Source organism: Chiloscyllium plagiosum, unplaced genomic scaffold (genome assembly GCF_037043375.1).
Source record: "Chiloscyllium plagiosum isolate Xiang-an unplaced genomic scaffold, Cpla_swu_hap1 HiC_scaffold_6, whole genome shotgun sequence".
NCBI classification, from domain to species: domain Eukaryota; kingdom Metazoa; phylum Chordata; class Chondrichthyes; order Orectolobiformes; family Hemiscylliidae; genus Chiloscyllium; species Chiloscyllium plagiosum.
The window spans coordinates 16,574,257-16,589,782 of record NW_028270144.1 but is presented as its reverse complement, the minus strand read 5'-3'; the positions used below and the strand labels follow the sequence as shown (position 1 = coordinate 16,589,782).

At 48.5% G+C, this 15,526-nt stretch overlaps 1 protein-coding gene across 1 annotated transcript in view; it reads left to right on the top strand.

Moving 5' to 3' along the window:
• The first annotated feature begins 8,685 nt into the window (after positions 1-8,685).
• The window catches only part of LOC122550474 (vitamin K-dependent protein S-like), a 33,825-nt gene continuing 26,984 nt past the window's right edge, over positions 8,686-15,526 (top strand). The window contains exons 1-2 of the mRNA XM_087987907.1: positions 8,686-8,910; positions 9,536-9,693. Coding sequence (XP_087844033.1) covers positions 8,850-8,910; positions 9,536-9,693 — 219 coding nt within the window. The 5' untranslated portion in view covers positions 8,686-8,849. The remainder of the gene's footprint in view (positions 8,911-9,535; positions 9,694-15,526) is intronic.

Genomic DNA, 15,526 nt, shown 5'->3' with positions numbered 1-15,526 from the left:
TTTGGGGAGGATTTTTGCATCCTGGCCAATATTTATCCCTTGACCAGCGTCATTTTACAAATCCAGCTGATCTGCTCATCGTCACATCCCTGTTGTGCTGAACACATATTGGCTACCTACATTACATCACAGTGTCTGTAGTATATTGTGATGTCCCAAGGTCATGCTGTATAAATGCAAATACAGTGTGTTTCATTGTTTAACTTCAATGCTCGTAGCTTTAAAGTATCTCAGTGCACTTTACTCTTAAAACCACTATTATAAAAGCAATTTATTGTACCAGGAACCAGACCATAATAAAGACATACAGTGAACATCTAATAACTTTTTTTATACAAACTTCATTGACATTAACTATTATTTAAAAATAACTGAAGCTTTGAGGAATATTTTTGAAGTATTGGTTAAATGTTCACAAAGTTCTCCAGATGTTTTTGTGGTGCTGAGCATCAAACAAGAAAATGTAAGATAAAGAACCTTCAGTTATTTTTATATGTAATAGTCAATATCAATGGTATATGTTTGAAAAAAATTGATGGATGTTCACTTTCTTTCTCATGGATATGTTATGGCTCCTGGTGCAATAACTTGCTTTCATAATCGTGGTTTGAAGACTGAAATATACTGAGGTGTTTTATAGCCACTTCTATAGCAGGCAGAGAGTGCAGACTTGAAACACTGCTGCACAGTGTTAGCACCACAGATATATTCAGTCATATTATGTCACATGTCCAGGGCAGCTGGCAACTTGGAGCCAGGCCTCCTGACTCCAGAGGTAGGAACACTACTGCTGTGTCACAGTATCCCAGGAACGTGCCCATACTCCCCTCAAGAACTATCACTGTTTAAAAAGTATTTTTCTCAATCAACTTGTACTGAGAAGTTATTACACAGGTCTGGAGTAAGTGGGGCTTGAAGCCAGACCTCCTGGTGTAGAGGTAAGGACACTATAACTACACCAGAAGAGCCCCCAGTGTCACTGTTTGAACTTCTCACTACAGGCATGATTACAATGGTGTTTCTAACAAGAGTACAGGCAATAGCTCATTTTGGACACTTTATTAAGGATGTGCGAATTTAAAAGATTCAGCCGCTTGAAGGTGCTTACAGTGAAATGACTTGGAGAGCGTTTCTGAGCATCATTGTTAGTTAAAAAAGGGAGTTGCTTAATGTAAATTCCGGGATTGTATATACCTTTGTGTGTGTTACTTTGCTCGAACTTTTAACAGCTTGGAGGTCGTTTGTGCTTTACAGAAAATCTGGATGGGCAATAGTCATGTCTGGAGGACACAAAGCCATGGATGAGAGAAGAGTTGATAGACAATGTTACAGAGGTGGAAGCACGTCATGGTCCTGGGATCAGGTACAACAGCAAAACTGGGAGAAATCTGGAGTGCTTCAGGCAGTTGTAAAGGAAAGGGATGAAGTCACTGGTTGAGGAATAGCATTCATAACAGGTACTGGGAACAGGATTGCAGGGACAGGAGATGGGTATCCGAGAGAAGCTGAGCTCAGAGACAATACAAAGGCAGATGGAGAAGGAGGACAGGGCTAGGACCGAAGTGTATCTTTAGAGAAGGTTTAGGGGTTGGGCTCGGCGATAGGGTGGTTGGAGGCAGCAGATTGAACAGTCTCAGTCACAATCATAAATAGCTCTTTTATTCAATGTTGAAGATAGGCTAGAGGGATGAGAATTTAAGCTTTACAATTAGCACAAAGGGATAGGAAATTTAAATTGGGTCATGCCACAGATTTTATGCAGGACTCGTTACAATTGTGGGCTGTGATTGTTCAGTTAGCAGATATATGTGCTGTGCAATATTCAATCACAGTCTCTGCGAATGGGCTTTTAAATAGCTTACTCGTGTATCTAAATACAAATTATTGATTAATAAGTAGCGCTGTCATTCCACAGTCAGATAATTTTGGGGTCAAGAAAAGTTCCAGAGTCTGAAGCCATGATTCAGATAGACACACAGTACACTACTGAGGGAGTGCTGCACTGTCAGAGGGTCAGTACTGAGGGAGTGCTGCACTGTCAGAGGTTCAGTGCTGAGGGAGTGCTACACTGCTGCATTGCCAGAGGGTCAGTACTGAGGGAGTGCTGCACTGTCAGAGGGTCAGTACTGAGGGAGTGCTGCACTGTCAGAGGTTCAGTGCTGAGGGAGTGCTACACTGTAAGAGGGACAGTACTGAGAGAGTGCTGCACTGTCAGAGGGTCAGTACAGAAGGAATGCTGCACTGTCAGAGGGTCAGTGCTGAGGGAGTGCTACACTGTCAGAGGGTCAGTACTGAGGGAGTGCTGCACTGTCAGATGTTCAGTACTGAGGGAGCGCTGCACTGTCAGACGTTCAGTACTGAGGGAGTGCTGCACTGTCATAGGGTCAGTACTGAGGGAGTGCTGCACAATCAGAGGGACAGTACTAAGGGAGTGCTGCACTGTCAGAGGGTCATTACTGAGGTATCTCTGCACAGAGGGTCATTACTGAGGGAGTGCCACACTGTCAGAGGGTCAATACTGAGGGAGTGCAGTACTGTCAGAGGGTCAGTACTGAAGGAGTGCGGCACTGTCAAAGGGTCAATACTGAGGGAGTGCTGCACTGTTAAAGGGTCAGTACTGAGGGAGTGCTGCACTGTCAGAGGGACAGTACTGAGGGTGTGCTGCACTGTCAGAGGGTCAATACTGAGGGAGTGCTGCACTGTCAGAAAGTCAGTACTGAAGGAATGCTGCACTGTCAGAGGGTCAGTGCTGAGGGAGTGCTGCACTGTCAGAGGGTCAGTTCTGAGGGAGTGCTGCACCGTCAGAGGGTGAGTACTGAGGGGTGCTGCACTGTCAGAGGGTCAGTACTGAGGGAGTGCTGCACTGTCAGAGGGTCAGTACTGAGGGAGTGCTGCACTGTTAGAGGGTCAGTACTGAGGGAGTGCTGCACAATCAGAGGGACGGTACTTTGGGAGTGCTGCACTGTCAGAGGGTCATTACTGAGGTATCACTGCACAGAGGGTCAGTACTGAGGGAGTGCCGCATTGTCAGAGTGTCAGTACTGAGCGAGTGCTGCACTGTCAGAGGGTCAGTACTGAGGGAGTGCTGCACAATCAGAGGGACAGTACTAAGGGAGTGCTGCACTGTCAGAGGGTCAGTACTGAGGGAGTGCTGCACTGTCAGAAAGTCAGTACTGAAGAAATGCTGCACTGTCAGACGGTCAGTACTGAGGGAGTGCTGCACTGTCATAGGGTCAGTACTGAGGGAGTGCTGCACTGCCAGAGGGTCAGTACTGAGGGAGTGCTGCACTGTCAGAGGGTCAGTACTGAGGGAGTGCACCACTGTCATAGGGTCAGTACTGAAGGAGTGCTGCACTGTCAGAGGGTCAGTACTGAGGGAGTGCTGCACAATCAGAGGGACAGTACTAAGGGAGTGCTGCACTGTCAGAGGGTCATTACTGAGGTATCGCTGCACAGATGGTCAGTACTGAGGGAGTGCTGAACTGTCAGAGGGTCAGTACTGAGGGAGTGCTGCACTGTCAGCGGGTCAGTACTGAGGGAGTGCTGCTCTGTCAGAGGGTTAGTACTGAGGGAGTGCTGCACAGTCAGAGGGTCAGTGCTGAGGGAGTGCTGCACTGGCAGAGGGTCAGTACTGAGAGAGTGCTGCACTGTCAGAGGATCATTACTGATAGTGCTGCACTGTCAGAAAGTCAGTACTGAAGGAATGCTGCACTGTCAGAGGGTCAGTGCTGAGGGAGTGCTGCACTGTCAGAGGGTCAGTTCTGAGGGAGTGCTGCACCGTCAGAGGGTGAGTACTGAGGGGTGCTGCACTGTCAGAGGGTCAGTACTGAGGGAGTGCTGCACTGTCAGAGGGTCAGTACTGAGGGAGTGCTGCACTGTTAGAGGGTCAGTACTGAGGGAGTGCTGCACAATCAGAGGGACGGTACTTTGGGAGTGCTGCACTGTCAGAGGGTCATTACTGAGCTATCACTGCACAGAGGGTCATTACTGAGGGAGTGCCGCATTGTCAGAGTGTCAGTACTGAGCGAGTGCTGCACTGTCAGAGGGTCAGTACTGAGGGAGTGCTGCACAATCAGAGGGACAGTACTAAGGGAGTGCTGCATTGTCAGAGGGTCATTACTGAGGTATCTCTGCACAGAGGGTCATTACTGAGGGAGTGCCGCATTGTCAGAGTGTCAGTACTGAGGGAGTGCTGTACTATCAGAGGGTCAGTACTGAGGGAGTGCTGCACTGTCAGAGGGTCAGTACTGAGGGAGTGCTGCACTGTCAGAAAGTCAGTACTGAAGAAATGCTGCACTGTCAGACGGTCAGTACTGAGGGAGTGCTGCACTGTCATAGGGTCAGTACTGAGGGAATGCTGCACTGTCAGAGGGTCAGTACTGAGGCAGTGCTGCACTGTCAGAGGGTCAGTACTGAGGGAGTGCTGCACTGTCAGACGGTCAGTACTGAGGGAGTGCACCACTGTCATAGGGTCAGTACTGAAGGAGTGCTGCACTGTCAGAGGGTCAGTACTGAGGGAGTGCTGCACAATCAGAGGGACAGTACTAAGGGAGTGCTGCACTGTCAGAGGGTCATTACTGAGGTATCGCTGCACAGATGGTCAGTACTGAGGGAGTGCTGTACTGTCAGAGGGTCAGTACTGAGGGAGTGCTGCACTGTCAGCGGGTCAGTACTGAGGGAGTGCTGCTCTGTCAGAGGGTTAGTACTGAGGGAGTGCTGCACAGTCAGAGGGTCAGTGCTGAGGGAGTGCTGCACTGGCAGAGGGTCAGTACTGAGAGAGTGCTGCACTGTCAGAGGATCATTACTGATAGTGCTGCACTGTCAGAAAGTCAGTACTGAAGGAATGCTGCACTGTCAGAGGGTCAGTGCTGAGGGAGTGCTGCACTGTCAGAGGGTCAGTACTGAAGGAATGCTGCACTGTCAGAGGGTCAGTACTGAGGAAGTGCTGCACTGTCATAGGGTCAGTACTGAGGGAGTGCTGCACTGTCAGAGGGTCAGTACTGAGGGAGTGCTGCACAATCAGAGGGACAGTACTGAGGGAGTGCTGCACTGTCAGAGGGTCAGTACTGAGGGAGTGCTGCACTGTCAGAAAGTCAGTACTGAAGAAATGCTGCATTGTCAGAGGGTCAGTGCTGAGGGAGTGCTGCACTGTCAGAGGGTCAGTATTGAGGGAGTGCTGCACTGTCAGACGGTCAGTACTGAGGGAGTGCTGCACTGTCATAGGGTCAGTACTGAGGGAGTGCTGCACTGTCAGAGGGTCAGTACTGAGGGAGTGCTGTACTGTCAGAGGGTCAGTACTGAGGGAGCGCTGCACTGTCAGACGTTCAGTACTGAGGGAGTGCTGCACTGTCATAGGGTCAGTACTGAGGGAGTGCTGCACAATCAGAGGGACAGTACTAAGGGAGTGCTGCACTGTCAGAGGGTCATTACTGAGGTATCTCTGCACAGAGGGTCATTACTGAGGGAGTGCCACACTGTCAGAGGGTCAATACTGAGGGAGTGCAGTACTGTCAGAGGGTCAGTACTGAAGGAGTGCGGCACTGTCAAAGGGTCAATACTGAGGGAGTGCTGCACTGTTAAAGGGTCAGTACTGAGGGAGTGCTGCACTGTCAGAGGGACAGTACTGAGGGTGTGCTGCACTGTCAGAGGGTCAATACTGAGGGAGTGCTGCACTGTCAGAAAGTCAGTACTGAAGGAATGCTGCACTGTCAGAGGGTCAGTGCTGAGGGAGTGCTGCACTGTCAGAGGGTCAGTTCTGAGGGAGTGCTGCACCGTCAGAGGGTGAGTACTGAGGGGTGCTGCACTGTCAGAGGGTCAGTACTGAGGGAGTGCTGCACTGTCAGAGGGTCAGTACTGAGGGAGTGCTGCACTGTTAGAGGGTCAGTACTGAGGGAGTGCTGCACAATCAGAGGGACGGTACTTTGGGAGTGCTGCACTGTCAGAGGGTCATTACTGAGGTATCACTGCACAGAGGGTCATTACTGAGGGAGTGCCGCATTGTCAGAGTGTCAGTACTGAGCGAGTGCTGCACTGTCAGAGGGTCAGTACTGAGGGAGTGCTGCACTGTCAGAGGGTCAGTACTGAAGGAATGCTGCACTGTCAGAGGGTCAGTACTGAGGAAGTGCTGCACTGTCATAGGGTCAGTACTGAGGGAGTGCTGCACTGTCAGAGGGTCAGTACTGAGGGAGTGCTGCACAATCAGAGGGACAGTACTGAGGGAGTGCTGCACTGTCATAGGGTCAGTACTGAGGGAGTGCTGCACTGTCAGAGGGTCAGTACTGAGGGAGTGCTGCACAATCAGAGGGACAGTACTAAGGGAGTGCTGCACTGTCAGAGGGTCATTACTGAGGTATCTCTGCACAGAGGGTCATTACTGAGGGAGTGCCGCATTGTCAGAGTGTCAGTACTGAGGGAGTGCTGTACTATCAGAGGGTCAGTACTGAGGGAGTGCTGCACTGTCAGAGGGTCAGTACTGAGGGAGTGCTGCACTGTCAGAAAGTCAGTACTGAAGAAATGCTGCACTGTCAGACGGTCAGGACTGAGGGAGTGCTGCACTGTCAGTGGGTCAGTACTGAGGGAGTGCTGCTCTGTCAGAGGGTTAGTACTGAGGGAGTGCTGCACAGTCAGAGGGTCAGTGCTGAGGGAGTGCTGCACTGGCAGAGGGTCAGTACTGAGAGAGTGCTGCACTGTCAGAGGATCATTACTGATAGTGCTGCACTGTCAGAAAGTCAGTACTGAAGTAATGCTGCACTGTCAGAGGGTCAGTACTGAGGGAGTGCTGCACTGTCATAGGGTCAGTACTGAGGGAGTGCTGCACAATCAGAGGGACAGTACTGAGGGAGTGCTGCACTGTCAGAGGGTCAGTACTGAGGGAGTGCTGCACTGTCAGAAAGTCAGTACTGAAGAAATGCTGCATTGTCAGAGGGTCAGTGCTGAGGCAGTGCTGCACTGTCAGAGGGTCAGTACTGAGGGAGTGCTGCACTGTCATAGGGTCAGTACTGAGGGAGTGCTGCACTGTCAGAGGGTCAGTACTGAGGGAGTGCTGCACAATCAGAGGGACAGTACTAAGGGAGTGCTGCACTGTCAGAGGGTCATTACTGAGGTATCGCTGCACAGATGGTCAGTACTGAGGGAGTGCTGTACTGTCAGAGGGTCAGTACTGAGGGAGTGCTGCACTGTCAGAGGGTCAGTACTGAGGGAGTGCTGCATTGTTAAAGGGTCAATACTGAGGGAGTGCCGCATTGTCAGAGGGTCAGTACTGAGGGAGTGCGGCACCGTCAGCGAGTCAGTACTGAGGGAGTGCTGCTCTGTCAGAGGGTTAGTACTGAGGGAGGGCTGCACAGTCAGAGGGTCAGTGCTGAGGGAGTGCTGCACTGGCAGAGGGTCAGTGCTGAGAGAGTGCTGTACTGTCAGAGGATCATTACTGAGAGTGCTGCACTGTCAGAAAGTCAGTACTGAAGGAATGCTGCACTGTCAGAGGGTCAGTGCTGAGGGAGTGTTGCACTGTCAGAGGGTCAGTACTGAAGGAATGCTGCACTGTCAGAGGGTCAGTACTGAGGAAGTGCTGCACTGTCATAGGGTCAGTACTGAGGGAGTGCTGCACTGTCAGAGGGTCAGTACTGAGGGAGTGCTGCACAATCAGAGGGACAGTACTGAGGGAGTGCTGCACTGTCAGAGGGTCATTACTGAGGGAGTGCTGCACTGTCAGAGGGTCAGTACTGAGGGAGTGCTGCACAATCAGAGGGTCAATACTGAGGGAGTGCTGCACTGTCAGAGGGTCATTACTGAGGGAGTGCTGCACTGTCAGAGGGTCAGTACTGAGGGAGTGCTGTACTGTCAGAGGGTCAGGACTGAGGGAGTGCTGCACTGTCAGAGGGTCATTACTGAGGGAGTGCTGCACTGTCAGAGGGTCAGTACTGAGGGAGTGCTGTACTGTCAGAGGGTCAGTACTGAGGGAGTGCTGTACTGTCAGAGGGTCAGTCCTGAGGGAGTGCTGCACTGTTACAGGGTCAGTGCTGAGGGAGTGCTGCACAGAGATTCAGTCCCTGAGGGAGTGTTGCACTGTCAGAGAGTCGTTGATTCGCACTTTTGCCTCTCAGAGCCAGAGACCCGGGTTCGATTCTCCGCTCCTGGCGACTGTGTGGAATTTGTAAATTCTCCCCGTGTCTGTATGGGTTCCCTCCCACTGTCCAAAGCTGAGCAGGGTCGATGGACTGGCCATACTATAATTGCCGATAGTGTCCACGGATGTCGAGGTCAGGTGGATTAGCCATGGGAAATGTAGGGTTATAAGTCGGGATGCCTGGCTATGTCTGGGGTCGGTGCGGATTCGATGGGCCGAATGGCCGTTTTCCGCACAGCAGGAATTCTAAGATTCCGTATCGTGTAGTCCTGTCGTACAACACTTTCCAATGTGCAGCGATTACATGATTTTAAATGGAAAATCATCAAACACAGATGATTTGTTTCTTTTTTCCTCTTTGAGTTGACTGGATCACTGGATCATGATAGTGCCGGGTGGGGGAAGGAGGAGAGTTAGTGTGAGGGTGGAATGGGAAGAGTAACTCGAGTGGGGAGGAGGAGTGTTGATTTCTGATGCTCCCCCCAGCCTCAGGCTGAGCAGAGCTGCACAAACTGGGCAGGGCCGGGCCGGGCCGTCTCTGCATAGCCCGTGCAAGCTGCAACATGCTGCTCTGTGTCCCGGTTCACGCTGCAACCTCTCAGTGCAGCAAGGGTTAAAGAGGTGACAGTGGATGTTGTCATGTTTATCTTCGGCCCTCTCTCTGCTAATTGGTGGAGCCTGAGAGAGGCAGAGCTGAGAATTCGCCCGCAAACCTCACCGTGACAAGATGTTGGGCTGCTTCGGGCCCCTGTTCCTGCTTCTGCTGCTCAGCCCACACTCCTGGCAGTGTAAGTGAGCTCTCCAACTGAGACCCTCCGTCTCCCTCTCTCTCACACACACACACACGCACTCCCTCACTCTCTGTCCTTTCCATTTCCTTGCTGACTCCTTCACTCTCTCTAGCACTCTCTCTGATTATCCTCCCTCTCTCTCATTCTTTCTTTCCCTCCGATTATTCTCCCTACCTCTCTCTCATTCCTTCTCTGCCCCCCCCCCCGATTATTTTCCCTCTCTGCCCCCCCCCCCCGATTATTTTCCCTCTCTGCCCCCCCCCCCTGATTATTTTCCCTCTCTCTTTCCCTCTCTCGGATTATTCTCCCTACCTCTCTCTGTCTCTCTCTCTCTCTCATTCCTTCTCTTTCCCCATTCTCTGATTATTCTCCCTCTCTCTTTCCCTCTGTCGGATTATTCTCCCTACCTCTCTCTGTCTCTCTCTCATTCCTTCTCTTTCCCCACTCTCTGATTATTCTCCCTCTCTCTCATTCTTTCTTTCCAACTGTCTGATTATTCTCCCTCTCTCTCATTCTTTCTTTCCCACTCTCTGATTATTGTCCCTGTCTCTCTCTCTCATTCTTTCTCTTCCCCCTCCCTCTGATTACTCTGTCCCCACTCTCTCTCTCCTTTTCTCTTCAGTCGTGTCCCGCAGAGACGCCTCCAGCTTCCTCCATCGGGTCAAGCGGGCGAACCATGTCTTTGAGGAGACCCGGCAGGGACACCTGGAGCGGGAATGTGTGGAGGAATTCTGCAGCAGGGAAGAGGCGAGGGAAGTCTTCGAGAACGACCCAGAGACGGTAATAGTCCTTCTACCCTCGGCCACTCAGTCCCACTGCCTTCATTACCCCTAATCCCGCGGGTCCGTGTCTCTGTCCCTTACATTTTAAATACCTAACTGATTTGAACCTGCTTTTCTCCAGTAGGTATTTCCAGTTTTGCTAAGCACTGTTTTCCAGTCCTCCTAGCTTTGTGTGTGTGTGTGTTAGTGTTGCTCAATACAAAATCTATACAAGTGTTGGCCTCTCGAGTGTTTTCCTGGAGATGGACCCTGACGTGTATCTATATAAACACCGGGTAAGAGATGCCAAATTGTCACTGAGCCATTAACACTCCAGCCTTTTGTCCCTGCTTTATATTGTCTGAGAGGAACAAATGGCGCAAATTATTTAGTTTCGTGTTTAAACCGAGTGAAGACTGTTGGACCCGTTCCCAGGGAGATGTTAGGAACGCCCTGATCTCTGTGAGGGTCGACCTTTCCAAAGTGTAGGAGACAGGTCTTCTGTATTCCCAAAGTTTACAAACCAAGTTTTCTGTTTTTACAAAAATAAAATGAATGAATAAAAATAAACTGCATTCTGCTTCACCTCAACTCCAGCGAGGTCACTGGGTCAGTGTTAGCTGTTACACTTCAGATCATGTGTTGGTGTGGGGGTTGGGGGGAGTTGTGTTTGTAGCTGTCGGAGTCTGTTGTTTTCTCTCAAAGTCGAGGTTACAAAACAAGGCGTCTTAGACAAGTTTGTGCACAGTAAGGAAAAGCTGACTGAAAGTTCTTCATAAATTTCTTTATCGGAAGCTTTCCTGCCGCTTCGCTGTGATTTTGTCAGCAGTTTTGGTGGAGGAGTGTTTGAATCGTGCCCAGTTACTTCTCTGGCTCCTTGCAGCAATTTAGAAAATTGTAGCTGGCATGACGATGTTTAAATAAACTGTAATTTACAGGAAGAATAATCACATTTAACTGGAAACGGTTGTAGTCCTGTCACTAACACCAGTGCTCAGTTCCAAAAGCAGACTTTACAATTTTTTTCTTCTTATTTAACCTGAAGCTGCTTTAACGCAGCAATTAGACTTTAGAATCAGAAGAAAGCGATCATTGAGAACATGGCTAATCGATAGATTACTTACAGTGTGGAAACAAGCCCTTCGGCCCAACAAGTCCACACCGACCCACTGAAGCACAACCCGCCCAGACCCATTCCCCTAACACTACGGGCAATTTAGCATGGTCAATTCACCTAACCTGCACATTTTTGGACTGTGGGAGGAAACTGGAGCAAACCCAGGGAGAATGTGCAAACTCCACACAGTCAGTCGCCCTGAGCCAGGAATTGAACCCAGGTCTCTGGTGCTGTGAGGCAGCAGTGCTAACCACTGTGCCACCGTGATAGCTTACCTGTTTTGGCTCCATACCCCTTGGCTTGGAAAAGTCTCGCAATCTTCGATTTAATTTTAATTGATTTAGTGTTAACTACTTGTGGGAGCAAGTTGCACTCTTTGGTCAACCTTTGAGTGAAGATACGTTTCCTTCAAGGGCTAATTCAGTTCTCGTAGAATTGTGCATCAGGGCCCCAAACATAGCAAGAACTGGACAATTTCCAGGCCGAAAAGTGGCGAGTAACGTTCATGTCACACAAGAACCAAGCAATGACAACCTTTATATCAAAATTAGGCAGGAGCTGGGAAATGTAGATTGGACACAGCTATTTGAAGGGAAGTCCACATATGAGATGTGGGAGGCTTTCAAAGATAGGTTAACAGTAGTGCAGGATAGGCATGTTCTGTTGAAGGCAAAGGATAGGAAGGGCAAGATTCGTGAATCGTGGATGACAGGAGAAATTGTACGACTAGCCAAGAGGAAAAATGAAGTGTACATAAGGTCTAGGCAGCTAAGAACAGAATGGGCTCTAGAAGAATATCGGAAGAGTAGGACAAGTCTTAAACGAGGAATCAAGCGGGCTAAAAGGAGTCATGAAACAGCTTTAGCAAGCAAAATTAAGGAAAATCCCAAAGCATTTTATTCATATATAAGAAGCAAATGGGTAACAAGAGAAAGGATTGGTCCACTAAAAGATAATGAAGGAAGGCTGTGTGCCAAACCTGAGAGAATGGGTGAGATTCTGAATGACTACTTTGCATCAGTGTTCACTAAGAGGAACATGATGAATCCTGAGATTAGAGATAGAAGTTTTAATTAGTCTGGATCACATTGGCGTAAGTAGGGAAGATGTGTTGGGTAGGCTAGAGGTTATTAAGGTGGACAAATCCCCAGGACCGGATGGGAGCTATTCCAGGTTGCTGAGGGAGGCAAGAGAGGAAATAGCTGGGCCCTGACAGATATCTTTGTGGCATCCTTAAATACAAGTGAGGTGCCGGAGGACTGGAGGGTAGCTTATGTTATCCCCCTGTACAAGAAGGGTAGTAGGAATATTCCGGGTAATTAGACCAGTGAGCCTGACATCGGTGGTGGGGAAGTTGCTGGAGAGGGTACTAGGAGATAGGATTTATTTATATTTAGAAAAGAATGGGCTTATTAGTGATAGGCAACATGGTTTTGTGCGGGGAAGATCGTGCCTTACCAACTTAATAGAGTTCTTGGAGGAAGTGACTAAGTTGTTAGATGAAGGAAGGGCTGTTGATGTCATATACATGGACTTTAGTAAGGTGTTTGATAAGGTTCCCCATTGTAGACTAATGGAGAAAGTGAAGTCACCTGATGTGCAGGGTGTTCTAGCTAGGTGGAGAAAGAACTGATTGAGCAACAGGAGACAGGGAGTTTCTTGAAATGGAGAAAGGTGACCAGTGGTGTTCCACAGGGGTCAGTATTGGGTCCACTGTTGTTAGAAATGTACACAAATGATCTAGAAGAGGGCACTGTTGGTATGATCAGCAAGTTTGCAGATGACACAAAGTTTGGTGGAGTAGCAGAAAGCATAACGAATTATCAGAGAATACAGGAGGATATAGATAGACTGGAGAGTGGCAGATGGCTTTCAATCCAGACAAATGTGAGGTGATGCATTTAGGCAAGTCTAATTCTAGAGCAAATTATACAATGAATGGAAGAGCCTTGGGAAAAGTTGATGGGCAGAGAGATCTGGGACTGCAGGTCCATTGTACCCTGAAGGTTGTTGCACAGATGGATAGAGTGGTCAAGAAGGCATATCGCATGCTTGTCTTCATCGAGCGGGGTATTGAGTATAAGAGCTGGCAAGTCATGTTAAAATTGTACAAGACATTGGTTCGACCGCATTTAGAATACTGTGTACAGTTCTGGTCACCACATTACCAAAAGGATGTGGACACTTTGGAGAGGGTGCAGAGAAGGTTTACGAGGATGTTGCCTGGTAAGGAAGGTGCTAGCTATGAAGAGAAATTGAGTAGGTTAAGTTTATTTTCACTAGAAAAAAGGAGATTGAGGGGGGACGTGACTGACGTTTACAAAATCATGAAGGGTATAGTCAGGGTGGATAGAGACAAGCCTTTTCCCAGGGTGAAGGATTCAATAACCAGAGGTCATGCTTTCAAGGTGAGAGGTGGAAAGTTTAAGGGGGATACACACGGTAAGTACTTCACACAGAGGGTGGTGGGCGTTTGGAACGCGTTACCAGCAGAGGTGGGAGAGGCAGGCACGGTAGATTCATTTAAGATGCGTCTGGACTGATACATGAGTAGGTGGGGAGCAGAGGGATACAAATGCTTAGGAATTGACTGACAGGTTTAGACAGTACATTTGGATCGGCTCAGTATTCAAGGGCCGAAGGGCTTGTTCCTGGGCTGTAAATTTTCTTTGTTTTCTTTGTTTTTCACGGAGAGAATCTAACCATGTCCCATTAACAGTCAATAGAATTAATGTCAATAAATCCCCCACTATCAACACCCTGGAGGTCACTGTTGACTAGAACATTCCAAAGAGGGGATCAGGACCTAAGGGAGGTGATAAGGGGAAGATGTTCCAGGCAGAAATCATGGGCTCCTTGAACTCCAATACAGCAAAGGCTGCCACGGAATGCTACCCTGCTCCCAATTTGCTGGGCCATTGAATGATTGAATCCCTATTGTGTGGAACCAGGCCATTTGGCTCATCAAGTCTTAGAACAGAGAATAGTACAGCAGTAAGAGTGGAACCTTTGGCCCATGATGTTGTGCTGAACATGATGCCAAACTAGACTAATCCCTTCTGCCTGCCCTTGTTCCATATCCCTCCAATCCTTGCATATTCATGTGCTTATCTAAAAGTTCCTTAAATGCCCTTATCGTATCTACCTCCACCACCATCCCTGGCAGCATGTTTCAGATTCCTACCACTCTCTGTGTGAAAACATTTTCCCCTCACGTCTCCTTTGAACTGCCCCCCACCCTCACCTTAAATGCCCCCTAGTTTTAGACATCTCAACTCTGGGAAAAAGATTCTGCCTGTCAACTCCATGCTTTTATAGACTTCTAACAAGTCTCCCATCAGCCTCTGCTGCTCCAGAGAAAGCAACCCGAGTTTTTCCAGCCTCTCCTTATAGCTCATACCCTCTAATCCATACAGCATCCTGGTAAACCTCTCCAAGGCCTCCACATCCTTCCTGTAATGTGGTGACCAGAATTGAATGCAATACTCTAAGTATGGCCTGCCCCAAGTCTTATAAATATGATGTCCTGACTCTTGTACTCAATTCTCCAACCAATAAAGCCAAGCATACTATGTGCCTTCTTTATCACTCTCTCTACTCACATGGTCACTTTCAGGGAGCTATGGACTTAAACCCCAAGAACACCAAATGCTGTTCAAGGTCCTGCCACTAACTGTATACTTACTGTCCACACTGAAACTCCAAAGAGCATCTCACCAAGACCCACACCCCTACCCTAACCCTGTAATTCCCATGGCTAACCCACATAGCCTGCATTTCCCTGGACACTTCACCTAACCTGCACATCTTTGGACTGTGGGAATAAACCAGAGCACCCAGAAGAAACTTACGCAGACACTGGGAGGATGTCCAAACTCCACACAGGCAGTCACCTGAGGGTGGAATTGAACCCTGGACCATGGCACTGTGAGGCAGCAGTGCTAAGCACTGGGTTGTCCTCTCCTCTTCACTCTCCCTGTCACTGTTGTCACCAATGCTTTGAGACAATTTTCAAGCCTTGAAATGGGGTGTCATTGGGAAATTTTGGAAGCATTGGGCAAGACTGGGGATTCTAGAGCATAGAGAAAAGGCGTGCCCACCAATGGTGAGGTGTGCAACAGGATAATATTAGCCAAACAGAGAGCCATGAGAAGAGGAGAGGCCTTACTTTTCATCATCCAACTCTGACATTTACTACAACAATGTCCACACTGTGAGTATTGGTGTTTTTAATTGTCCTGATTTCATATGGTTGAGCTGTTTGCTAGTTAAGAACCAATGATTTTACTGTGGATCTGCAGTCATATTTATAGATGAATTAAATAATGAAGACGGATGTCTGTCCCTGAAGTCAGCATGTGTCACAAGTTTAATTCTAAGCTCACAGTTTGACAAAGTTTGGCAATTTTGTTAAATCACCTTAATCCAAAAAAAACTGAGACTAACATGAAGCAATAAAAAAGGATCATATTTCCTTATGTATTCCAGGATATTTCATGGGTTCACACACAATTTTCAGTAACCAGCATGGCCTTAATGGTGAGAGAATCTAACATAGGAGTTTAATTAATGTAACAAAAGGCTTCCCTTTAAAGTCAGATGTAATTCATCTGTTGAATTTGAGGCCCTTCTTGTCCTGTCAAGTGGATGTGAAAGATTCCATGGTGCGATTAAGGAGAGGACAATGGAATTGTCCTTAGTGTTGCTCAACTAATGTCACTAAAGAGCTTTGCTT